The 24,630-nt window shown below is 57.3% G+C and overlaps 1 protein-coding gene across 3 annotated transcripts in view; it reads right to left on the minus strand.

The window, feature by feature from the left end:
* Nucleotides 1-24,630, minus strand: part of SOX13 (SRY-box transcription factor 13) — a 37,114-nt gene that overhangs the window by 3,259 nt on the left and 9,225 nt on the right. Inside the window, exons 2-15 of one of the 3 annotated variants that reach the window (XM_036398595.2) lie at nucleotides 22,460-22,509; nucleotides 14,114-14,302; nucleotides 5,393-5,594; nucleotides 4,550-4,655; nucleotides 4,313-4,399; nucleotides 3,755-3,927; nucleotides 3,130-3,198; nucleotides 2,906-3,020; nucleotides 2,733-2,815; nucleotides 2,028-2,187; nucleotides 1,192-1,301; nucleotides 991-1,087; nucleotides 765-908; nucleotides 3-219 (exon numbers count right to left, since the gene is read on the minus strand). In XM_036398595.2, coding sequence (XP_036254488.1) covers nucleotides 3-219; nucleotides 765-908; nucleotides 991-1,087; nucleotides 1,192-1,301; nucleotides 2,028-2,187; nucleotides 2,733-2,815; nucleotides 2,906-3,020; nucleotides 3,130-3,198; nucleotides 3,755-3,927; nucleotides 4,313-4,399; nucleotides 4,550-4,655; nucleotides 5,393-5,593 — 1,562 coding nt within the window. In that variant the 5' untranslated portion in view covers nucleotide 5,594; nucleotides 14,114-14,302; nucleotides 22,460-22,509. The remainder of the gene's footprint in view (nucleotides 1-2; nucleotides 220-764; nucleotides 909-990; nucleotides 1,088-1,191; nucleotides 1,302-2,027; nucleotides 2,188-2,732; nucleotides 2,816-2,905; nucleotides 3,021-3,129; nucleotides 3,199-3,754; nucleotides 3,928-4,312; nucleotides 4,400-4,549; nucleotides 4,656-5,392; nucleotides 5,595-14,113; nucleotides 14,303-22,459; nucleotides 22,510-24,630) is intronic. The other 2 variants (XM_054517292.1, XM_054517291.1) reach the window with 2 other exon arrangements.

Raw genomic sequence — 24,630 nt, forward strand, 5'->3', positions numbered from 1 at the left:
ACCCTATCAAGTAGCCCTGCCTGGCGTCCTGGCGCCGGTTCCTCATCAGTGCCTTGTACTCTCCCACGCGCAGCCGCTTGCCCTCCACGATGCAGGTGCGCTTGGGCCGTGGTTTGTATTTGTAGTCCGGGTACTTCTCCAGGTGCTGCCGGCTCAGCCGCGCCTGCTCCTCGTAGTAGGGCTGCTTCTCCTGGTTGGACATGGATTTCCAGCGGGATCCTGCGTGGGGAAAGGAGGAGAGCGTCCTCACAGCCTGCCTGAGCGAGGAGATCGGGGGTGAACCCATCCCAAGGGTTGATTGGTGCTGTTGGTTGGTTAATTAATGATGTTAATTAATGGCATTGCTTGTGGGAATGGTGCCTGGATTTACAGCGGTGCTGGTGGGAGCCACGTGCCTCAGCTGGTTCTGCTGGAATATCAGGAACAGCTTCCCGGAATTTCCCTGGGCATTTCCAGGGATTCATCCCCTCATTCCCTGACCTTCCCTAGTGCATTCATCCCCTCATTCCCTGACCTTCCCCAGGTCAGGGAGGTCCCTCCATTGAGATTCAGAGGGGATCCCCCGTCCCCAGACCTTGTTCCCATCCCTCCATGGGATGCAGAGTGGGTCCTGCCCCAGGATCTTGTGGGGGGCTGCAGAGGGGATCCCCTGCCCCAGGATCTCATTCTCATCCCTCCATGGAGATGCAGAGTGGATCCCCATCCCCAGATCTCGTTTCCATCCCTCCAGTGGCTGCAGAGGAGCTCCTGCCCCGGGATCTCACCCAGGATCTTGCTGATGCTGGAGTTGTGCATGTCTGGGAACGCCTGCAGGATCTTCCTGCGCTCGTCCTTGGCCCACACCATGAAGGCGTTCATGGGCCGCTTGATGTGGTTGTTGTTCCTGGACTCCGGGAAGTGCCGGGAGCCTGTGGGGAGACGCGGGATGAGGGCAGGAGCTGGAGGACAGAGCCACCCTGGGGTCACCACCGTGCTCCTGGCCACCCTCACCGTCCATCTCGCAGCTCAGCAGAGCCTCGTCCAGCCGGTGGCTGGGGGTCTCCTCCATCCTCTCCTTCACCGGGGAGGAGTCAATTCCGACGGGCTCCTGCAGGACAGAGGGGTCAGGAGCCAGCCCCCAGCCTGGGGACAGCTGTGGCTGGTGATGCTGGGGTGGCAGAGGGGACGGTGACCACACAGAGTGACCCTCACCTTGCGGTAGGGGCTGCTCAGTGACCCCTCCATGGCGGCGCCGTGGCCGTGCAGCAGCTGCCGCGCGTCGTGGATGGCTTTGGTGATGGCATCGCCCTCTCCCAGGAAACCTGGCAGGACACGGGCACCCGTCAGTGCCAGTGGTCACTCTGCTGACCACTCACACACCCACCCTTGCAGGCACCCATCAGTGCCAGCGGTCACTCTGCTGACCACTCACAGCAGGTCTGCTGACCCCTAAGGGCACCCATCAGTGCCCATGGTCACTCCACTGACCACTCAACCCACCCCATGGGCACCCATCAGTGCCAGTGGTCACTCTGCTGACCACTCACACACCCACCACTCATCAGTGCCAGTGGTCATTCTGCTGACCACTCACAGCACCCACCCCTAAGGCCACCTGTCAGTGCCAGTGGTCACCCCACTGACCACTCAACCCACCCCTATGGGCACCCATCAGTGCCAGTGGTCACTCTGCTGACCAATCACACACCCACCCTTGCAGGCACCCATCAGTGCCAGTGGTCACTCTGCTGACCACTCACAGCACCCACCCCTAAGGCCACCTGTCAGTGCCAGTGGTCACCCCACTGACCACCCAACCCACCTCTATGGGCACCTGTCAGTGGTCACTCTGCTGACCACTCAACCCACCCCTACGGGCACCCATCACTGCCATCGGTCACCCCACTGACCACTCACAGCACACACCCCTACGGGCACCCATCAATGCCAGTGGCCACCCCACACCACTGACCCCACCCTGCCCATCCCAGCCACACCCCGGGTGGTGGCACAGCCCAGGGTGACAGGGCTGTCCCTTGTGTCCCCACCCAGCGGGAGGTTGGAGGGGCTGCTCTGCAGCTCCCTGCTGGCCCCGTGGCTCGGCGCCAGGGTCTGGCAGCCGCTCATCTTCAAACTGGGAGAACTGGAGGCGCTGGGCAGCTCCGAGCCTTTGGGTTTGGCCGTCAGGTTCAGCGGCTGCGAGGTCTCCTGAGGAGGAGGAGGAGGAGGGAGAGATGGAGGCTGAGGAGCTGCTGCCCCCAGAGCCCCAGCCCAGGGTTTGGGGAGGGTTTGGGGGCTGTACCAGGGTTTTTGGAGGTGTACCAGGGGTTTTGGGGCCTTTGGGGCTCTACCAGGGTTTTTGGGGTTGTACCAGGGGTTTTGGGGCTGTATTAGGGTTTGGGGGCTGTACCAAGGTTTGGAGGGGTTTTGAGGGCTATACCAGGGGTTGAAGGGGGTTTTGGGGCTGTACCAGGGGTTTAAGGGCATTTTTGGGGATGTATCAGAGTTTTGGGGCTATACCAGGGTTTGGAGGGGGTTTTGGGGGTTGTACCAGGGTTTGGAGGGGGTTTTGGGGCTGTACCAGGGTTTTTTGGGGTGTACCAGGATTTTGGGAGCTATACCAGAGTTTTTGGAGTTTTTGGGGCTGTACCAGGGTTTTTGGGAGCTCTACCCAGGTTTTTGGGGGCTGTACCAGGATTTCTGGGGAACTGTACCTGGTTTTCTTTGGGGTTTTGGGTTTTTTGGGGCCGTACCTGCATCTGGAGGTGTCCTGGGCCCGCGGGTCTCTTCAGCGTGGCAGGAGGGGGGCTGTGCAGGAGCTGCACCGGGTAATCCACTGCGGGAGCAGAGGGACAGCGCTTGGGGACAACGGGGACACGGCTGGGGGACAAGGCCACCCCGCAGGGCTGGGACAGCCCCGACTCACCCGGTTTGCAGGGGATGGGCTGGATGGGCAGTGCCAGCTGGGACTCGGGGGTGACCGGGAGGGGCTGGTGGCCGGGGGTGAAGGCGGGGATCATCACGTAGGGCATGTTGACCTGCTGGAGGGGACAGGGACACCAGATCAACGCTGCGGGGCAGTGCCACCCCCGGCTGGGCACAGCAGGACACGGCTGCAGTCACAGGGACAGAGGTGTCCCCTGCCTTTACCTGGATCTGCTGCTGGAGGAGGTTGATCTTGTGCTGCTGCTGGATGAGCTGCTGCTGCTGCTTGGCGATCTGGGGAGGGGACAGTGGCGTTGGTGACATCAAGGACAGAACCTGGCAGAACCCAGCCAGCTCCACAGAAAAAGGGTGGCAAGGGGTCCCCAGGGCTGTGGGAAGGGCAGGAGGAGGAGGGGCTGAGCCACCTTGAGGGACACAAAGGCTGTGTGTGACACCCCAGGTGTGACAGCGGTGTCACCCCTGCCCTTGGGAGAGGAAAACCTGGTCTTCAAGGAGCAGGTGAGCACAGGCAGGAGGCACCTGGGGTGGTTTGTTCATCTCGAGGAGCTCAACCCCCATCTCCATCCACCCTTGGTCCTCCCAGCTCCGAGGGCTTTGGGACGGGAACACAAAACGGGGACCCCAAAGCCACTTGTGGTCCCGCGATCCCAAAGGGACCTACTCCTCTAACCAGGGAGATTGAAGACTTTGGGGTGTGAAATGCGAGGCAGAAAAGTCCTAAAGCCACCAGAGCCACCACTGGGTGAGCAGGGAATGTCAGACTGGGGAGGAACGGAAAGATCCCCACACGCTGATCCCAAAGGGACCCCGGAGGGGTGACAGCGCCCACCTGCTCCTGCTGCTGCCGTGCCAGCTCCATCTGCTGCTGCTGCTTCTCGAAGAGCATGGTGGCCATGTTCTTCTGCTCTGAGTGCGCCGTCAGCAGCTGGTCCCGCAGCGTGGACAGCTGGTTGATCATCACCAGCAGCTGCAGCTCCTTCTCTGCCAGGCTCTCCTGTGTTCCTGGGGGGAAAAAACCCGGCTGGATGAAGGTCAGGGGGTGGGGAGGGGGAGAGGGTCAGGCACAAGGTGGGATGGAGGTGGTTTTGTTTAAGGAGTGTAATTCCCATTTCTGTTCACTGGGGAGATTGAAGAGTTTGGGGTGGGAAATGCGAGGCAGAGAAGTCCTAAAGCCACCAGAGCCACCACTGAGTGAGCAGGAAATGTCAGACTGGGGAGGAATGGAAAGATCCACACATGCTGAACCCCACCCACCAAGCAGAGGCAGCAGAGATGCTCACCTCCAAAAAAAAAACCAATTTAAAAATACGAAAAGTGGACATTTCCCCTCCTGCTTTGGCGCTCCCAGCTGGGATGCAGGAGGGAGCTTGGTGGAGGTGGATCCCACCTTTCACTTCCTTGGATTCAGCCGTGTTCCGACCCAGCAGCCGCTCCTTCCAGTCACTGGCCAGCAGCTTCTCGATAGTTGGCATCACTGGGGACAGGGACAGGGACAGGGAGGAGAGGACAGCCACATGAGCACATCCCAAGGCTCTGCAGCACGGCTCGGTCCATCCCACAGCTCTGGGGAAATCCCAAGGGGCGGGGAAGGGATCCCAAGAGGTCCCTTGGGAACATTTCCCACCTTCCTTCAGGTTCCTGTTGAAGTCCAGCTTCTCCTGGCCGCTCCCGGCCGGCTCGAAGGCGGAGCGCCGGGGCTCGGGGACATCCCCGGTGGGAGAGCGGGATTCCTGAGGGGCACAGAACGTCACTGCCACCCCCAGGGACACCCCCGGCAGGGGACATCCCCGTCTGGTGGGATGCTGGGAGCTGGAGCACGCTCTGCCGGGCACATTCCCTGAATCCCGTCTAGAGAGCAGCATGGAAATGCTGGAATTTCCCCCTGAGCTCCTCTTCCCCTCTGAGGGCAGAGCAGGGAGAGGGAAAACCCCAGGACAATGGGAAAGGGAGGCTGAAGGGATGGGGAACACCTGGAGGGGGTCGTTGGGGGTTCCATGCCGAAGGTGAAGCCCTCAAAGCCCAGGGATGACCCCAGAACAGCCCCAGGTTTGCCATGGGCAAAGCTGAGCTCTCGTTCCCGATTTTCCAGGTTTTTGGGGCTCAATCCTCAGGGAAACCAACCCCTCACACCCTGGGAGCTCTCGTTCCCGATTTTCCAGGTTTTTGGGTCTCAATCCTCAGGCAAACCAACCCTTCACACCCTGGGAGCTCTTGTTCCTCATTTTCCAGGTTTTTGGGTCTCAATCCTCAGGCAAACCAACCTCTCACACCCTGGGAGCTCTTGCTCCCTGTTCCCCAGGTTTTTGGGGCTCAAAAGAGCAGCCAAAAAAACCTTGGGAAAGCCTCAAATTTCCGTGTTAATTCCTCGGGATGAAGAAAAACCACGCAGGGGAGCAGCCACTGCCTCCTCCATGGGATGGAGGGTCCGGAGCAGGGCTGGGGGCAGCGCCACCTTTGTCACACCCACCTGTGGCAGGGCCTGGGGGTCGGTGCCATCCCTGGGAGGCGGCCCTGGGGGCTCGTGGGGCCGGGGCTCGGTGCTGGGGGCGGCCCCCGGGGGGGTCTCGGGGCCGCCCTCCTTCTTCTCCTCGGTCTTGACGGCGCAGTTCACCATGGTGCCCGCTCCATCCAGCTCCGGGGGTGGCGAGGTGGGGCTCCTCATGGACATCCTGGGGACAGCGGGGACGTCACCACGGCCACCCCTGCGTGTGGGCACACCTGTCCCAGCCTGGTGCCACACTGGGGTGCCCCGCAGTGCAAGGACAGCGTCCCTGGGGTTTGCTGTGGGCAAAGCTGAGCTCTTGTTCCCAGTTCTGCGGGTTTTTGGGGCTCAGTCCTCAGGGAACCAAACCTTCACACCCTGGGAGCTCTTGTTCCTGGTTCTCTGGGTTTTTGGTGCTCAATCCTTGGGGAAACCAGCCCTTTACACCCTGAGAGCCCTTTTCCTGCTTTTCCAGGTTTTTGGGGCTCAGTCCTCAGGGAACCAAACCTTCACACCCTGAGAGCTCTTGTTCCTAGTTCTCCGGGTTTTTGGGGCTCAATCCTCAGGGAAACCAGCCCTTTACACCCTGAGAGCTCTTTTTCCTTGTTTTCCAGGTTTTTGGGGCTCAATCCTCAGAGAAACCAACTCTTCACACCCTGGGAGCTCCTGTTCCCACTTTTCCAGGTTTTTGGGGCTCAATCCTTGGGGAAACCAACCCTTCACACCTTGGGATGGAGGAATAAATTCCTAAAGGCAACCTGGAGATCCCAGAGATTGGGAGTGAGGGACAGTTTAAGGGACCTTCATGCCACATCCAGCAAGCCCAGGCTGAGGCTGACAGGGACCAGCACCCCAGGTCCCCTCACAGCTCCAGGAGCCGTGCCTAGAAAGCCGCAGGAGCAGCCGCGGGTTTCCCGATCCAGCGGGAAGGGGAAATCCTGGCTCTGCCCAACAATGGCTGGGACGGCAAATGGAACAGCTCCTCCAGGAACCCCCGGCACGGGAGGGAGCTGGGACCAGGACTGGCCACCAGAACGGCTCCTCCAGGAATCCCTGGCATGGGATGGGACTGGGACTGGCCACGAGAACGGGTCCTCTGGTACTTCCTGCCATGGGATGGGACTGGCCACCAGAATGGCTCCTCCAGAGTCCCTGCCATGGGATGGACCTGGAACTGGCCACCAGAACAGTTCCTCTAGGAATCCCTGGAATGCGATGGGACTGGGACTGGCCACCAGAATGGCTCCTCTGGTAGTCCCTGCCATGGGATGGACCTAGGACTGGCCACCAGAATGGTTCCTCCAGGAGTCCCTGGCACAAGAGGGAGTTGAGATTGGGAGTGGCCACCAGAATGGTTCCTCCAGGAATCCCTGGCATGGGAAGGACCTGGGACCGGCCACCAGAACAGCTCCTGTGGAAGTCCCTGCCATGGGATAGACCTAGGACTGGCCACCAGAACGGTTCCTCCAGGAGTCCCTGGCACAGCACCACCAAGGCCCTGCCAGGACGAGGGTCTGGCCCCAGGAATGGCTCTCCCTGATCCCACAAACCCCTTTGGGTGCCAATCCCCACCGCAGCGCTGCCGGATGGGCACTGCAGGAATGACAATGAGTTTTATAGGGAACGTAGAGGACCCCAAGCACTGGAGTTCCATGGGGTTTGTCCCCCAAAAAAATGTGTCCCACCCCTCACTCCGAGTGCCAGGGCTGCCAGGAGCGAGTGCCAGGATCAGTGGTGCCCACGAGGACTTGGCTTCTGTGGCCACCAAGCCTCACACCACACACAGCAAGAACGGGGACAAGCATTGTCCTCGCCTTTCAGAGGGAATAATGAGAAAAGGAGGCGGCTAAGGAAGGGATTTATCCCAGAATCGGGAGCTGGGTTGTGGAACTGCCCTGCAATGGGGACAGCACCTGTCTGGGGGCTACCACCCCAAACCCAGCACGCTCTCACCTCCCAGACCCCCCTCAGGAGCCCCTAAAGCCAGTTTGGGGGTGCAAAGCGGGGTGGGGAGGGCTGAGCTGGGCCGCCCGGCTTGGGGGCAGCAATTACATAACAAACAAAGCCCGGCTCAAGCTGCGAATTAATCAAACGGCTGAAAATAAAACCTTCCTCTCAGGAACTTCAAACAAAAGAAATGAAAACAACAAGGCCGGCTGGGTAATGAAAAGCCAGGGCTGTGAATAGGGGACAAAAGGAAGTGGAACAATGGGGTGTTGGACAAAAGCAATAAAGTAAAGGGAAGTGTGACAGCTCCACAATAGGGCACTGTGCTCGCCAGCCTTTCTGATCTTAGCGGGCCTTTTTTTAATCTCGGTTCCCTCGCCCTCCGCCGAACAAACCCGCCGGGTTTCCTCCCGGCCCCGCATTGCCCGGGGGCTGCCGCATCCTGCGGCGCCCCTTCCTGCCCCGGCTCACCTTGGCCGGGGCCACCCGGCCCCCAAAATCCATCACCGGGAAGGACCGGCCCCAGTGGGAAGCTGTGCCCGCTCCAGCAAGGATTGGCCTTGCGGGGATGTTATAAGTGGGGAAACTGAGGCAGGAATGCACAGCACAGCACCTCAGGTGTGCGTGACACTCCATTTTTTCCAGCTTTTTTTGTGGTTTTTTTCTGTGCAAAAAATCCAAATTTTGTAGGTTTAGGATGCTGCAACAGCAGCACCGCGGCACGGAGCGATGGCTTTGGTTTGAGGCAGGCACAAAATCCCATCCCAGCCCTCCCACAGGTCCCGTTCCCATTGTCCTTCACCTCCCGGTGCCACTGGAAGTTCACTCTTAAAATGGGGCCAGGCTTTAATAGGGCCGTGTTTGAAAGAGGCCTCCTCGAGGGTTTGTTATCCACCCCGCCGAGCAAACAAAAAAATAGGGGGAAAGGGGAAAAGGCGCTGTTATCTCATTCGGGGCGGGTCTCAGGTGTGGGCTCCGGGGCTGCCTGGGGCACACAATGGGCACGGAACAATCGCCCTGGCACGGCACTGAAAGGATCTTCTTGGTTTTTAATGTTCCCCATTAAATCCAGGGTGGGGAGGAAGGGAGGGAATGGGGTTGGGATGGAAAGCACCAGCCCAGAGGACGGAAACAGATCCCAAATCCTCATGGGATGCTTCCTTCCCTCACAGCTTTTTGGGGGCTCATCCCACAAGCCCAGAAATTCCCATATTTCACCTTTCCTCCCGATCCCAGCCTGGCAGCTCCAAGATTTTGGGGATGGTGACAGCTTGTGTTTCCCGGTTTGTGGCGGTGAACGGCACGTCCTGCAATTCTCCCGGTGGCCGTGCCACCCTTCCTGCCCGCCAGCCAGGCCTGATCCTATCGGCCCCGGCTCTGTGGAGCAGAACAGCTCCAGGGGCTGGGAAAAGGGGATGAGGTGCCAGAAAACCCCCACCCTGCCCAGCACCGGTTTGGGGATCCGAGAGATGCCAAAATCCCAGCGCTGCAGGAGTTTGGGATCCAGGAGATGCCAAAATCCCGGCACTGCAGGAGTTTGGGATCCAGGAGATGCCAAAATCGCGGCGCTGCAGGAGCTCGGAGATCCAAGAGATGCCCAAATCCCACAGCCTGGGATCCAGGAGAATCCAGGAGATGCTGAGATCCCGGCACTGCAGGAGTTTGGGATCCAGATGCTGAGATCCTGGCACTGCAGGAGTTTGGGATCCAGATGTTGAGATCCTGGCACTGCAGGAGTTTGGAGATCCAAGAGTCAATGGGATTCCAGCACAAATGGAATTTGGGGATCCAAGAGATGCTGAGATCCCAGCACAGCAGGGATTTGGGATGTAAGAGACACCAAGAACCTGGCACTGAAGGAGTTTGGGATCCAGATGTTGAGATCCTGGCACTGCAGCAGTTTGGGATCCAGATGTTGAGATCCCAGCACTGCAGGAGTTTGGGAATTCAAGGAGCAGCGAGATCCCAGAGCTGCAGGAGTTTGGGGATCTAAGAGATCTCCCAACAAGCAAGAGATGCCGAGATCCTGGCACTGCAGGATCTAGGGGATCCAAGAGCTACCAAGATCCCTCACCCCGCGTCACATCACTGCTGCCTCAGGGCTCATCCTGCTCCTCAATCTGGGGACAATCCCACCCCAAGGACCGCAAGGAGACCCTCGGTGAGTTGGCTGGGGGAGCTGCATGCCCAGATTTTCGGGATCACCCTGCCCTCCCCTGCCCACCAGGTTCCCCCAGCTCCTGGAGTTCTTGCTCTCCTCCCTCCCAAAGCTCTCCATCCACACCTCTTCCCTTCAGGACCCCAACATGGTGCCCAAACATCCCATAAAAACCTCATCCCGCCACCAGAGCCCAGGAAAGCGGGCAAAACAGGGAAAAACCCGAGGAGGAAACACCAGAGGAGCAACGCCGGCACGAGCAGCAGCCGCGACACCCCTGGGAGAGGGCAGAGGAAAAAATAAAGACACACACGGAGATTTTCCTCTTCCAGGCAGGACCTGAGGAATCCCGGCCGGCCACCGGGACAGACAATAGCCCATCTCCTGCCAGACAAGCGGGGCCGCTTTCCTGCCAGACTTGGAATGTCCTTTCGGGGCCGCTTCCAAGCGTTTCCGCCCCGCGTGTCTTCCAAGAGAAAAGAATGGATGTTTGCTCCACCGTGCCCGGGCAGGGATGGCCAGGGGTGGCCCATGGCCATGGCTGGGGGAAGTTCATGGGGCTGCTGGCCCTTCCCTGGGGATCCAGAGCATCCTGGGATTTGGGGTCATTCCCTGGGAATGGCAGGTGGCCGTGGGGGAGGTGGGATGTGACATCCGTGCGTGGCGGTGGGAGAAAGGCGGGTGAGGAAATGCAAGACCCCAGGTTTTGATGGTTTGGAAAAATTTGGGTTTAAACCCCAAAAGGGCAATGGGATGAGAATTTTCAGCCCCAAAAGTGCTGCCACCACCACCACCACCACATCAGAGGCACAGGTTTTGTTGGTTCTGAAAATTTGCTTTTTAACAGAATGAGCGTTTTCAGCCCCCGAAATGTCATCACCATCATGTCAGAGCCACAAGGTTTTTGGTTCTGAAATATCATTTTTTAGCCTCAGAAGGCAGTGGGATGAGTGTTTTCAGCCCCAGAAATGGCACCACCATCATGGCAGAGCCACAGGGTATTTTCGTTCTGAAAAATTGGTTTTTAACCCCAAAATGCCACTGGATGAGGGTTTTTAGACTCAGAAATGCCACCACCACCACGTGAAGGCCACAGAACAACATGTCACTGCTCAGAGCCTGTGTCCCCTGCCAGGGCTGTGTCCCCAAGGTTCTGGTTCTGAAAAATCATTTTTTAACCCCAAAAGGCAACAGGATGAGCGTTTTCAGCCCCAGAAATGCCACCACCACCACCACGTTAGAGCCACTGGATTTTCTGGTTCTGAAAAATCATTTTTTTAGCCCCAAAAGGCAACAGGATGAGCTTTTTCAGCCCCCAGAAATGGCACCAGCAGCACGTGAGAGCCACAGCTTGTCGTGTCACTGCTCAGAGCCTGTGTGCCCTGCCCGGGCTGTGTCCCCACCCCGCTGTCTCACAAAGCAGCAGTGGAAACGCTCCTAATTTGGGCTCAGCCCCATCCTCGGCCGCCTCCATGTTCTCAACACCTCGGCAGCAGAAAAACCCAAAGAGAGCTCAGGGCACCGGAAAAGCTGCAAAACCCACCCTGAGATGGAAAATCTTTGGTGGCCACAGGGGATTTGGGGAGGGGGATGCTCCGAGGGGCAGCAGGAGAAGGATGGGAATTGTCCGGTTTGTCCTTTCCCAATGGAAAATCCCCATCCCAAAGAGACCCCCAGACCCCAAATGCCCCTTTCCATCGTGGCATTGCCTTTGGGATGAGCAGGAACTGGGATTTCCCGCTGTCCCCCCAAACCAGGCGGGTGTTTGTCCGTCCTTCACCCCCCCTCAGCCCCCTGAAGGAGATTTCTCCTTCCCCAAAGGACAAACGGCCTCTGGAAACATCTGGAAATGTCCCCACAGGGTCAGGGCACGGTGACAGCGCCAACATCACGGAAACTCCCGGCACAGGAAGGGGTCGGGGTCACGCCTCTGCTTGTGCCACCCCCCTTCCACCAGGTTCCCTCTCCAGGGCTGTGGGACCCCATCCTGGTGTCCCCATGGAGGGATGTCCCCTCCTCATGCCCTGGAATTCTCAGCACAGCCACGTTATGAGGGTTTTTTGGGGGGAGCAGAGCATCAATTTTCCATCTTTTAAGATGGAAAGGAGCAATCCAGGTCTCCAGGTTGAACCCTAAAGAAATTACAACAGTTTTTACCAATTTTATCCCAAAAAAACCCAGCCTGCCCCTTCCAAAGGCCTCCAGGCCATACCCAAGGTTATTAATGAGGTGCACATTGCCCTGCAGAGTTCTGGGGACAAATCCACTCAATCCTTTCTTAAACTTGAGGAAAGAGGGAAATTAAGAGGGATTCACCCCTAAATTCTCTCAAATACAAGGCAGGGAGGAAAAGGGGAATTCCCAGGCTGGGCCAAGGGGAAGAGGAGGATCTGGGAGGCTCCATGGGATGCTCCATGTTCTCCATCAAGGACGTTTCCCATCCCCTATAAATCCCAGGATCCTGGTGTCCCAGGAAATGGGATGAGGACTAAACTGCAGCTCAGCCTCTGCCCCCAGTGGCCCCACTCCTGCTTTTCCCATGGGATTGTCCCTCTTGGCCAAATCCAACCCATCCCTTGGGGCTTGTCCTCCCTGTGTCCTGCAGGATCTGAGGGGGAGAGGAATGGGGAAACAAAGCCCCCAAGAAAGCCTGAGAAGGATGAGTCAAACCCCACACATTCCCTGCGGGCACTGGGATCAGGATCCGTGCCCCCACACATCACTGGGATCAGGATCTGTGCCCCACACATTCCCTGTGGGCATTGGGATCAGGATCTGTGCCCCACACATTCCCTGTGGGCATTGGGATCAGGATCTGTGCCCCACACATTCCCTGTGGGCATTTGGATCGGTTGGATCCGTGGGATCATCATCACTGGGATCCATTGGATCCGTGCCCCACACATTACTGGGATCAAGATCCATGCCCCACACATCACTGGGATCAGGATCTGTGCCCCACACATCACTGGGATCCATTGGATCCGTGCCCCACACATTATTGGGATCAGGATCCATGCCCCACACATCACTGGGATCAGGATCTGTGCCCCACACATCACTGGGATCCATTGGATCCGTGCCCCACACATCCCCTGTGGGCACCAGGATCCGTTGGATCCATCCCAACCTCTGGGACCCATCCCAGTGCCCCTTTGGATGGAGAATTTCCATCTCCCTCTGCTTTCCCACTGCTCCAAGGGGGTTTGTCCTTTAGGATCCCAAAACCAGCTGGGACCTTCCTTCCCAACCCCAAACCCAGGGATTCTGCCTCCCACGAGCCCGTGTGACAAAACCCAGCCAGGAGGTCCATAATTATCCAAATTAAACCCCATCCCTGGAACATAATTACCCAAACAAAACCCAATCCCTGGAACATAATTGTCCAAATAAAACCCAATCCCTGGAACATAATTACCCAAATAAATCCCAATCCCTGGAAGCAGCCGGATCCTTCCCTGGCCCAGGGCCACCTCTTTTCACAGCCACGACCCAAACACATTTTTCCTTTTGCTGTAGGGAGGGTTTGAAATAGGAGGGGAGGGGAAAAAAACAAAACCCGCCTGAACCTCAGGTGGAACTTCCTGGCCGCGGGATTTATGAGGCGGGAATGATCTCATCAGGGAAGTGGAGGAAACTCCGCTGGAATTATTTCCAACCCCTCTAAATCCCCCCCCCCAAATCCCAGGAACAATCCCAGGACGAGCCACGTGATGGCCCCGGGACCAGCGCTGGTCATTCCCGTTTCCTGGCCCTCCAGAGCAGACTTTGGGAGTTTTGGGTTGGTTCTGCCACTCCAGGAGATAAATCCCTAAGGAAAAGGCTCCTTGCAGCACCTCCGGCTCTGCAGGGTCCATGTGCAGGGAATTTTGTGGGGCTTTAGGGGAAGGGGATGATCAGGAGAGGGAAATTAGGGCAGAAAAGCACAAAGTTTCCTTCCCAGAAAACCACAGGTTTAAACCTCTAGGAAAAAGCAAAACCCTTTTTTTTTTATCCCCCTTTTCCTCTGCCCTTCCCACCTCTCCCTGCATTAAAACCCTAAAAAACCCCAAAACGTTCCCATTTTAATAGAGGCAATCCTGGTACTCTGAAAAGTGGGGATTTACCTTTTTTCCCCTTTATTTTCCTGCATCAGAAATAAACTTTAAAAGACATTTTGGATCCAAAACAGAGGCAATCCTGGTGCCCTGAAAAATGGGGATTTACCCTTTTTCCCCTTTTTTTCCTGCATCAGAAATAAACTTAAAAAGATATTTTGGATCCAAAATAGAGGCAATCCTGGCGCTCTGAGAAATGGGGATTTACCCTTTTTCCATTTTTCTTTTCTGCATCAGAAATAAACTTTTGGATCCAAACCCCCCTGGACTGCGGTTGCTGAGCCTTTATCCCAACCCCAGCGGGGCTGGATCATCCCCATGACCCACAGCGGGGTTCTGGGGGCAGCTCCAGATCTTTGGGATCCAGCAGAAACCCCTGGAGCAGCTCCCAAACCCCCTCCAGGCCATCCCCTCGCTCCCCAAGGTGACGGGAACGGAATTCAAAAAGCGACAAAACCCAGAGAAATAAAGAAAAATCCAGGACCGAGGATGGGGACAACTCACCCAGAGGCTGGCACGGCGAGCCTGGCACGGCGAGCCTGGCACGGTGAGCCTGGCACGGCTCCCTCCTTGCCCTGCCCTGGCCCCAGAGCGGGGTTTATCAGGGTGGCCGATCTCGGTGGCGTTTTTGTGTCACTTCTGTCACTCAGCGTTTCCAGGCACGGCCGGGGGGTGGGGGGCTCGGCTGAGACGCTGAGCGCAAACAAGATTTTAATCAGGGATTTAAACCAGACTTGACTCGAAACCTGACTTTTTAAAGCAGAATTTCAAGAAGATTTTAAACGCGAATCTCAAGCAGATTTTAAACCAGGATTTAAAGCAGAATTTAAAGCAGATTTTCCTATCGCCTGAGGGAGGGAGGGCCAAGATTTCCAATCCTTTTCGCGGCCCTATTGGGAAAAAAAAAAAAATCCCGAAGCAGGGCTCACCCTCCTGCCCTGCAGCTCCCAGTGGGCGGGAAGCTCTTCCCAAACTCTTTTTCCATGGGAAACCCATGGGTGGAGTTGGGGATGTGCAGAACTTGGTGCTGGGTCCATCCCAGCCCCTCGAGCTTTTATGGGATTTTAAACCTTCCAATAATTCCTTCTTTTTCCAGGTTTTTGGGGTGTCCATTCCATGTCATAATTCATATCAGTAACCCCCAACTCCTGAGCTTTTATGGAATTTTAAACCTTCCAATATTTTATGTTTTCCCAGGTTTTTTGGGTGTCCATCCCATGTCAACAACCTCCCATCCTTGAGCATTTATGAGATTTTAAACCTCCCAATAATTCCTTATTTTTCCAGGTTTTGGGATGTCCATCCCATGTCAAACCCCATATCCATAACCCCCCACTCTTGAGCTTTTATGGCATTTTCCACCTTCCACCAACCCATTCTTCTTCCAGGTTTTCCCATACGTGGGCACCAATCCCACCTGGAGTTTTCCAGGGTCGCTGGGCACACCCAGGAGCACCCAAGGGTGCTCAGAGCCAGCTCTGGGGTCTGTCACCAGCAGCACCCAAGCCCCCAATCGCACCCCAAAATCTTATGGGGCCGCGTTTCCGCCCTACAGCCGCAGCCAGTGGCGCCCCGGAAACCTTTGGGGTCCCTGTGCTCGACATCCTGAGCTGCAGCAAACACGTCCTCACCTCCAGACTGTCCCCCCATGGAGGGACAAAAGGGGACATGGAGGGACACAAAAACACTTCCCAAATTTGCGGCGCGAGGAGCCCGAGATGTTGGGGTTGCTTCATGTTCCAGCAATGGGATTTTTTTTATGGTGATTTGGGAGCTGCTCCAGGAGCCATCAGGGCCTTCATGAACCTCAGTCTGAGGGAAAAGGTGCCACTGGCTGCTCCTCACCTGCCCCAAAATCATCTCCTGTCCCCAAAATCATCTCCTGTCCCCAAATCATCTGCCCCAAATCATCTCCTGCCCCAAAATCATCTCCTGCCCCAAATCATCTCCTGCCCCAAAATCATCCCCTGCCCCCAAATAATCTCCTGTCCCCAAATCACCCCCTGTCTCAAATCCCTCCCCAAAGTCAGCCCTGACTCCATTCCCACCAGGCTCACGGGGATCAGGGATGGATGGGCTTGCATGAAACCCCCTGAACAGAACATTTTTAGCCCCATTTCCTCACCCAGCCAGGGCTGTTTGGGTGCTGTTTGCCTGGTTTGGGGTGCGGGTTTGGGTTCCTGAGCTCATCCCCCACCTTGGGTGACGCTGAGCATCCGGCGGCGCCGCTTCCGCGGCCTCACGTGTACCAGGAGCTGCAGGAGGGCCTGGTAGCCATTGCTGTCACTGTTTTGTCATTTTTCGGGCATTATTTCAGCTCACAGAGACACCCCCTGGTTCTGGGGTTTGGCATTTGGGGTTTGGGACACCCCACTTCGCATCCCGCTGCGGGATCCAAAGGGATTTGGGAGCGGCGACCTCCAGATCCCCAAAGGGATGGGTTTGGGGCTTGGGCCTCAGGCCTCCTCTCCCTGCTGGGTTTGGGGGAATTAAAAAACAGCAAATTCAGCTCTGGGATGGGCTCCTCACCTCGGGGGGAGCAGAGGGACTTGGGAACGAGGGATTTGGGAACAAGGGTTTTGGGAACAAGGGGTTTGGGGTGGTTTTCAACGCACAACAAACATCCAGCACAGACAGGAATTTTTGGGAACGAGGGGTTTGGGAATGAGGGTTTTGGGAACGGGGGGTTTGGGAACGAGGTTTTTGGGGTTGTTTTCACTGCACAACAAAATCCCAGCACAGACCAGGAGCCGCCAGCCCTCCCCATTCGGGATGGGATTTCAAACTGAGCTCCCCATGTCCTGCAGCATGCAAGGGGCTCACGGTACTGGAGGCACCTGTGTCACCCCCCGTCCTGTCCTGATGTTCCCTGGGCTCCCTGAGCAGTGGGAATTGGCAGCTCTGGCCTCCAGGTGCCCATCCCAGAAAAACAAATGGCTTTGGGGGGAATTTTGGGGCTGTGTTTGCAGCCTGAGGAGTCCTGGGCTCCTGTGCCTGTTCCCTGGGCTGTGCCAGCTCTGCCCAGCCCCCAGGATGAGCTTTTTTTGGTGGGGGAAAACACACAAATCCCACATCCAAAAATGTGTTTTCCCCAGCCAGATTCCCAGCACGGACCCACAAACCAGAGGAAACACAACAGGAAGGAGCCAGAATGGGATCCCAGAGAACCCAAATCCCTAAAAGAGCCCCTAAAAGCAGCAAATTCTGCTCTGCCCTGCCCAGCCTGCAGCTGGGCTCTCCAGGAGACCTCCCTGCTCCAAAAATCCACATGGAAAACCAGCGGGAAAGGGCTCCCTGCGGGAACTCGCTGGAGCAGCCACGAGGGGTCCGTGCCACCCGTGCCACCCCCGCCCGTCCCTGCCGCGGATCCGGGCACGCTCCCGAGCCAGCCCTGCCCCGGGGGACCCCGCTTCCCGCTGGGCGTGAGAGGAGAACAATGGGGCCGAGCCCTCCATTGTTCCAGACAAAAGATAAGGCCGGGCTCTGGCATTCCCCAGCGCCCGCCCTGCTCGGGAGCTGCTGTTCCCGGCCCTGCCATTCCCGGCCCTGCCATTCCCAGCCCTGCCATTCCCAGGCTCTGCCATTCCCAGGCTCTGCCATTCCCAGGCTCTGCCATTCCCGGTTCTGCCATTCCCGGCCCTGCCATTCCCGGCCCTGCCATTCCCAGCCCTGCCATTCCCAGGCTCTGCCATTCCCGGTTCTGCCATTCCCGGCCCTGCCATTCCCGGCCCTGCCATTCCCGGCCCTGCCATTCCCAGCCCTGCCATTCCCAGGCTCTGCCATTCCCGGTTCTGCCATTCCCAGGCTCTGCCATTCCCAGGCTCTGCCATTCCCAGGCTCTGCCATTCCCAGGCTTTGCCATTCCCGGCCCTGCCATTCCCGGCCCTGCCATTCCCAGCTTTGCCATTCCCAGGCTCTGCCATTCCCAGGCTCTGCCATTCTCAGGCTTTGCCATTCCTGGCTCTGCCATTCCTAATTCTACCATTCCCAGCCTTTGCCATTCCCAGCTTTGCCATTCCCAGGCTCTGTCATTCTCCATTTCTGTCATTCCTAATTCTGCCATTCCCAGACTCTGCCATTCCCAGACTCTGCCATTCCTGGTTCTGCCATTCCCCATTTCTGCCATTCTCAGGCTCTGCAATTCCCAGTTTTCTGCCATTCCCAGCTCTGTCATTCCTGGCTCTGCCATTCCCCATCTCTGTCATTCCTAATTCTGTCATTCTTAATTTTGCCATTCCCAGCTTTGCCATTCTCATTTCTGCCATTCCCAGGCTCTGCCATTCCCAATTTCTGCCATTCCCAGCTTTGCCATTCCCGGCTCTGCCATCCCCAGGGTCAGGGCAGTGAATTTTCTAAGCCATCCCCACAGCAGGTGACCCCTTGGGGCTGCTGGAGGGAACAGTCTGAAATATCTGAAATTTTGTCTCTCTGCAATTTAGAGCTCTGTTCCCAGGTCTGAAATATCTGAAATTTTGCTTTTCTGTAGCTCCCTAAGCTGCAGGAGCCCGGGCAGTGCCCAGCACCCGGCAGCTCTGTGGGGGCCGGGGCAGACCCCAGCCCCACAGGGGCTCCCTGGAAGGCGCAGGATGGGCTGAAAACACGGAGATGTTTTCCAGCAGAACTGTCAGAAACTGCACTAATTTATTTCCTTTCTGCGTGTTCCCCGCTGGGTTAAAGCGGGTGGGGATCGCTGATGCATCGCACAAAACTCCAGCCTGGAGCTCCCCCCTGCAGTGCAGATAAACCAAACCAAACCAGAACCAGAACCTGAACCCGAACGCAGACCTGAACCCGAACTCAAACCTGAACCCGAACTCAAACCTGAACCCAAGCTCGAACCGAAACCTGAATTCAAACCCAAACCCGAACTCTAACCTCTACCCAAATCCAAGCCTGAACCCAAACCCAAACCCAAACTCAAACCTGAACCCGAACCCGAACCCAAACACAAACTCAAACCCAAACCCAACTCAAACTTGAACCTGAACCTGAACTCAAACCCAATCCCGAACCCAAACCTAAACCTGAACCAGAACCCAAACCAGAACCCAAACCAGAACCTGAACTCAAACCTCTACCCAAATCCAAGCCTGAACCCAAACCCAAACTCAAACCTGAACCCGAACCCAAACCCGAACCAGAACCCAAACCCTAAAATGCTGCAGGGAGGAGCATGAAGAGCCCGGAGAGCCCGGCCCTGGTTCTCGGTGTGGCCTCAGAGCTGCCGGGAGCCCCGGCCTGGGAGCGCCCAGCCCAGCCCAGCTCAGCTCAGCCCAGCCCAGCCCGGCTCAGCTCGGCCCAGCCCAGCCCAGCTCAGCCCAGCCCGGCTCAGCTCAGCTCAGCCCAGCTCAGCTCAGCTCAGCCCAGCCCAGCTCAGCGCAGCCCGGCTCAGCTCAGCCCAGCCCGGCTCAGCCCAGCCCAGCCCGGCTCAGCCCAGCTCAGCTCAGCGCAGCCCGGCTCAGCTCAGCCCAGCCCAGCTCAGCCCAGCCCAGCCCGGCTCAGCTCAGCCCAGCCCGGCTCAGCTCAGCCCAGCCCGGCTCAGCTCGGCCCGGCCCGGGGCTGCGCCGCTCTCCAGGCTCTGCCTCCCGCCGGGCGCGGCCGCTCCGGCAGCTCCAGCAGCTCCAGCAGCGCGGAGCCCCGCGGCTCGTCCGGGTCTGCTCAGCTCCTCCCGAGCCCGCAGATCCTCCTGAGAACCCCAGATCCTCCTGAGGACCCCCAGATCCTCCTGAACCCCCAGATCCTCCTGAGAACCCCCAGACCCTCCTGAGAACCCCCAGATCCTCCTGAGAACCCCCAGATCCTTCTGAGAACGCCCAGATCCTCCTGAACCCCCAGATCCTCCTGAGAACCCCCAGATCCTCCTGAGAATCCCCAGATCCTCCTAAGAACCACCAGATCCTCCTCAGAACCCCAGATCCTCCTCAGAACCCCAGATCCTCCTGAGGATCCCCAGACCCTCCTGAGAACCCCCAGATCCTCCTGAACCCCCAGATCCTCCTGAGAACCCCCAGATCCTCCTGAGGACCCCCAGATCCTCCTGAACCCCCAGATCCTCCTGAGAACCCCCAGATCCTCCTGAGCCCGCAGATCCTCCTGAGAACCACCAGATCCTCCTGAACCCCCAGATCCTCCTGAGAACCCCCAGATCCTCCTGAGAACCACCAGATCCTCCTGAACCCCCAGATCCTCCTGAGAACCACCAGATCCTCCTGAGCCCCGCAGCTCGTCCAGCCCCGGCCAGGTCTGCTCAGCTCCTCCTGAGCCTCTCCAGATCCTCCTGAGGACCCTCAGATCCTCCTCCGCACCCCCTCAGCTCCTCCGGAGTCCCACAGCTCCTTCATTACCATCCCTGAGCACCCAGAGGCTCCTGAGCCCCCCCCCAGATCCTTCTGAGCACCCCAGTTCTTCCTGAGCTCCCCCAGCTCCTCCTGAGCCCCCCAGATCCTTGACATTCACCCCAAGCTCCCCCAACTCCTCCATCAGTCCTGAGCCCCCCCCAGCTCCTCCTGAGCCCCCCAAAACTCCTCCATACTCAGCCCTGAGCCCCCCAAACTCCTCCATCCTCAGCTCTGAGCCCTCCCCAGCTCCCCCCACTCCTCTCAGCCCCCCCAAAAGCAGCACCTCGGACCCCCCGCCTCTTTTTCCAGGGGTTCAGGCCGGATTTAGGGGCTCCACGATCCCAAGTCTCTTTTCCAGCCCTGGGAACCCCGGCATTGGGAGCAGCGGGAATTCCTCAGCCCGGCCCGCAGCGCTGCTCCCCCGGAGCACAGAACAAAAGAGGGCAGCGGCTCCTCCGGGGCTCCGCGGGCTGGGGGCAGGCCCTGCCCTGCCATGAGGGGATTGTTTTGCTCCAAAAAAAATGGAATTTTGAAGGAAAATGAGCGGCGGGAGTTTCCCCAGCACGGCCGGGAGCTGGCGGGGCGGGACAGCAGGAGCGGCGCTGCCCGAGGGTGTTAAAGGTGGTCCCTGGCAGTGACCGCGGAGGGTGTCAAAGGTGGCCCCTGGGTGGTCAGAGCTTTTTTTGGAAGCTTTTTTGGGATTGCTGCCATCCCACGTGCAGGGACAGAGCCCTGGTGCCAGCCGGGGATGTTTGCAGGGGGATAAAGCTGGAGTGAGCAGGAATGGGGCTCTGGAGGTGACGGCGTCCCTGAGCGCCCAAACCCACGGGATCGGCTCTGAGGGACCCCCAGAAGTGATGCCAGGAGCTGTGGCCACCCCAATGTCCCTGGAAGTTTGTTTGGGGTTTGTTATTTGTGGGTTGGGATCCCAGAGCTGAGCACAGGGAGGGCTGGGACAGCAGCAGCTTCGAGAGATGGAGAGATCGGTGCATCCCAGAGATCCCCTCCGCACATCCCAGAGATCCCCTCCGCACATCCCAGAGATTCCCTCTGCACATCCCAGAGATTCCCTCCACACATCCCAGAGATTCCCTCTGCACATCCCAGAGATTCCCTCCACACATCCCAGAGATTCCCTCTGCACATCCCAGAGATCCCCTCCACACATCCCAGAGATCCCCTCCACACATCCCAGAGATTCCCTCCACACATCCCAGAGATCCCCTCTGCACATCCCAGAGATTCCCTCCACACATCCCAGAGATCCCCTCTACACATCCCAGAGATCCCCTCTGCACATCCCAGAGATCCCCTCCACACATCCCACCTGCATCCCAGAGATTTCCTCCACCTGTATCCCAAAGATTCCTTTCATCCAGATCCCAGAGATTCCCTTCACTTTCATCCCAAAGATTCCCATCACCTGTACCCCAGATTTCCACCATCTGTACCCCAAAGATTCCTATCACCTTCATCCCAGAGATTTCCTTCCCCTGCATCCCAAAGATTTCCTCCACCTGTATCCCAGAGACTCCCTTCATCTGAATCCCAAAAATTCCTGTCGCCTGTACCCCAAAGATTCCCTTCCCCTGCATCCCAAAGATTTCCTCCACCTCCATCCCAAAGATTCCCTTCCCCTGCATCCCAAAGATTTCCTCCACCTCCATCCCAAAGATTCCCTTCCCCTGTACCCCAAAGATTCCTTCATCTGCACCTTTTAAGATTCCCATCACCTCCATCCCAAAGATTCCCTCCACCTCCATCCCACAGGGATCCTCTCTCCCACCCCACATCCCCACCAGGAAAATCCCAGTCCCTGTGTCCCCAGACTCAGGAATGCTCAGCAGGGATGGACTCCCCACCCTTTTTGGGGGGGTTTAGACCCTCCCAAACCTCACCTGGGGGGTTCAAACCAGCCCGGAGCCACCTTCACCCCACAGCTGCTCTGCCCCGGAGAGCCCCAGTCCCAGCTGAGCACAAGGGACCCCAGAAAAATCCCAAAATTAAAAATAACCCCACTGAAAAATTGCTTTTAACTTGCTCTCCTTCCCAGGAGTGCCAGCAAACAGCAAAATTAAAAATAATCTCAGTGCCAGAGCAGATTTACCGCGTTCCCCTTTTTGGGGACCCCAGAAATTCGCCAAATTTAAAATAATCCCATTGAAAAAGCAGTTTTAACATGCTCCCCTTCCCAGGGACCCTAGAAAACTCCAAAATTAAAAATAATCCTGCTGAAACATTGCTTTTAACGTGCTCCCCTTTTTGGGGACCCCAGAAACCCCCAAAATTAAAAATAACCCCACTGAATAATTGGTCTTAAAATGCCTTCCTGCCCAGAGACGCCAGAAACCCCAGAAAATTAAAAATAATCCTGCTGAAAATTTGGTTTCAACATGCTTCCCTTCCCAGGAGTGCCAGCAAACCCCAAAATTCAAAATAACCCCAGTGCCAGAGCAACTTTAACATGCTCCCCTTTTTCAGGGACCCCCAAAAACCCCAAAATCAAAAATACCTCAAAAAGCAGTTTTCACATGCTCCCCTGCCCAGAAACCCCAGAAAACCCTGAAATTTAAAAACAATCCCACTAAAAAAAAAGCAGTTTTTAAAATGCTCCCCTTCCAAAAAGTGCCAGCAAACCCCAAAATTCAAAATAACCCCAGCGCCAGAGCAGCTTTCCCGTGCTCCCTTCCCAGGGACACAAACCCTTCCCCTGCAGCCCATAAATGAAATTTAAACCCCTCGAGCACATAACAACTTTACGAGCTGCTCCACGTCCCCCACCCCAGCCTGGCAGGGCACAGATCCCCCCCCTCTGGAGGAATAATAATGGACATTTCGGCAGGGAGACAAAAAGTCCAGAAATTCTCCCCTCAGGACATCTCCCAGCCTGGGATAAACTTCGCTGCTGCTGCGAGACAGATTTAGGGAGAGGGGAGGGTTTGGGTGGAGGTAAAAAAAGCAACGGGGGAGCTGAGATTTTCCAAGGGAGGAAAAAGGGATTTAAAAAAAAAAAAAAAAAAAAAAAAACGGATTTAAAAAAAATTGGATTAAAGAAAAAAAAAGGGGATTTAAAAAAAGAAAAAATTGGGATTTTTGCTGATGGTTCTTGGTGGAATGGGAGGGCCACAAATCAGTGTGGAGGGAGAGCATGATGAGGGTGAAAATGTGTCAGGGAAAACTGTCCTGAGCCTGGCCGTGCTTGTCAAAGGCCGGCTGCTATTTTTAACAGCACAAAAGCATCCGAAAATCGCCTGGTTTCGAAAAGAAAAGAGGAAAAAAAGAGAGAGAGAGAGAGAGAGAGAAGAGAAAAAAGTACTGTATCAGTGTCACCGGAATGGATTCTCCAAATGAAATTGAACCGAGAGAGGAAATTGCAGGAATTACAAACAGGAGTTATCGGCTCCATAGGGGAGGGAGGGACCTTATCGGGGAAAAAAATCCCATGAACCGAGCTAATTTTCCTTTTTTCACTCCCCAAATCCATCACTCCCGCGTTTCTTGGGGAGTTTTCCGAGCCCGAGGTGCTCCACGAGCCTCCAGCACATTTTCCCTGGGCAGCATCATTCCTTCCTCCCTGGCAGCGACCCCCTGGAAATCGCTCATCAGAGGTGGAAACGGCCGAAAATTTCTCTTTATTGGCCTTTTTGGCCTCAAAACCTCCCCTTCAGGACCACGCAGCTCCCGCCTTTCCCTTCCCCGCTCAACTTCGCCGGGTTGGACGCGCTGAGATTTTTCCGCTCTCGAGGGGTGAAAAAAACCCCAAATTTCCCCCAATTTTGCAGCCGCAGCTCCTGCAGGACCATCCCCGCTCTGGGGTCACCCCCGAGACCCCCACCCAGGCCGGGGATGTCGCAGTGACGGTGACGAGGTTTGTGTCCCCTCAAAGCGACAGAGATCGCTGCCAAAGCCTCTGTCGCGACAGTGTCGCGGTGTCGGTGCCTCTCGCCACCCGCGGGTGACACCGGCCGGGTTTTCCTGTGTCCCCAGGCCAGGTGTCGCCTGGGATGCGCCCAAAGTGTCGCTTGTCCCGTGGGACAGCGATGAAGGGCGGGACAAGAGGTGGCGACAACGGGGACCCCAACCCGCTCCGAGCGGGCACAGCCGCGTCCCCCCCGGCCCCAGGACACGCGCGGCCCTGTCCGTCCGTCCGTCTGTCCCTGCGCACCGCGGGGACACCGGCTCGGTGCCCCCTGTCCCCGAATCACCCAGCGGGGACCGCGCTCTGTGCCCGCAGACCCCGGGATTAACCCCACTCCTGCCGGGTTTAACCCCACTCCTGCCGGCTTTAACCCCTCCCCTGCCGTCCTGTCGGGTTTAACCCCACTCCTGCCTGCTTTAACTCCTCTCCTGTCGGCTTTAACCCCTCTCCTGCCGGGTTTAACCCCTCTCCTGTCGGGTTTAACCCCTCTCCTGCCGGGTTTAACCCCTCTCCTGTCGGGTTTAACCCCTCTCCTGCCGGGCTCCCCGGGGCTGCGGGGGGGGGGGCTCGCAGCGGAGTTCGCAGCCCCGAACTTTGCGGGGCTGAGCGGGGCCGGACCCTGCGCCCCTTTCCCCCTTTCCCCTTCTCCTCCTCAAGCCCAGGGGCTCTGGGGAGGTTCTCCCGCTCGGTTCCCTCAGCCGCCATCCCCGAGGGTGCTCCCCAAGCCCCGAGAGTGTCCCCCGAGCCCTCAGGGTGCTCGGCAC

The sequence above is a fragment of the Molothrus ater genome, chromosome 25, assembly GCF_012460135.2.
Source record: "Molothrus ater isolate BHLD 08-10-18 breed brown headed cowbird chromosome 25, BPBGC_Mater_1.1, whole genome shotgun sequence".
In the NCBI taxonomy this organism is placed as follows: domain Eukaryota; kingdom Metazoa; phylum Chordata; class Aves; order Passeriformes; family Icteridae; genus Molothrus; species Molothrus ater.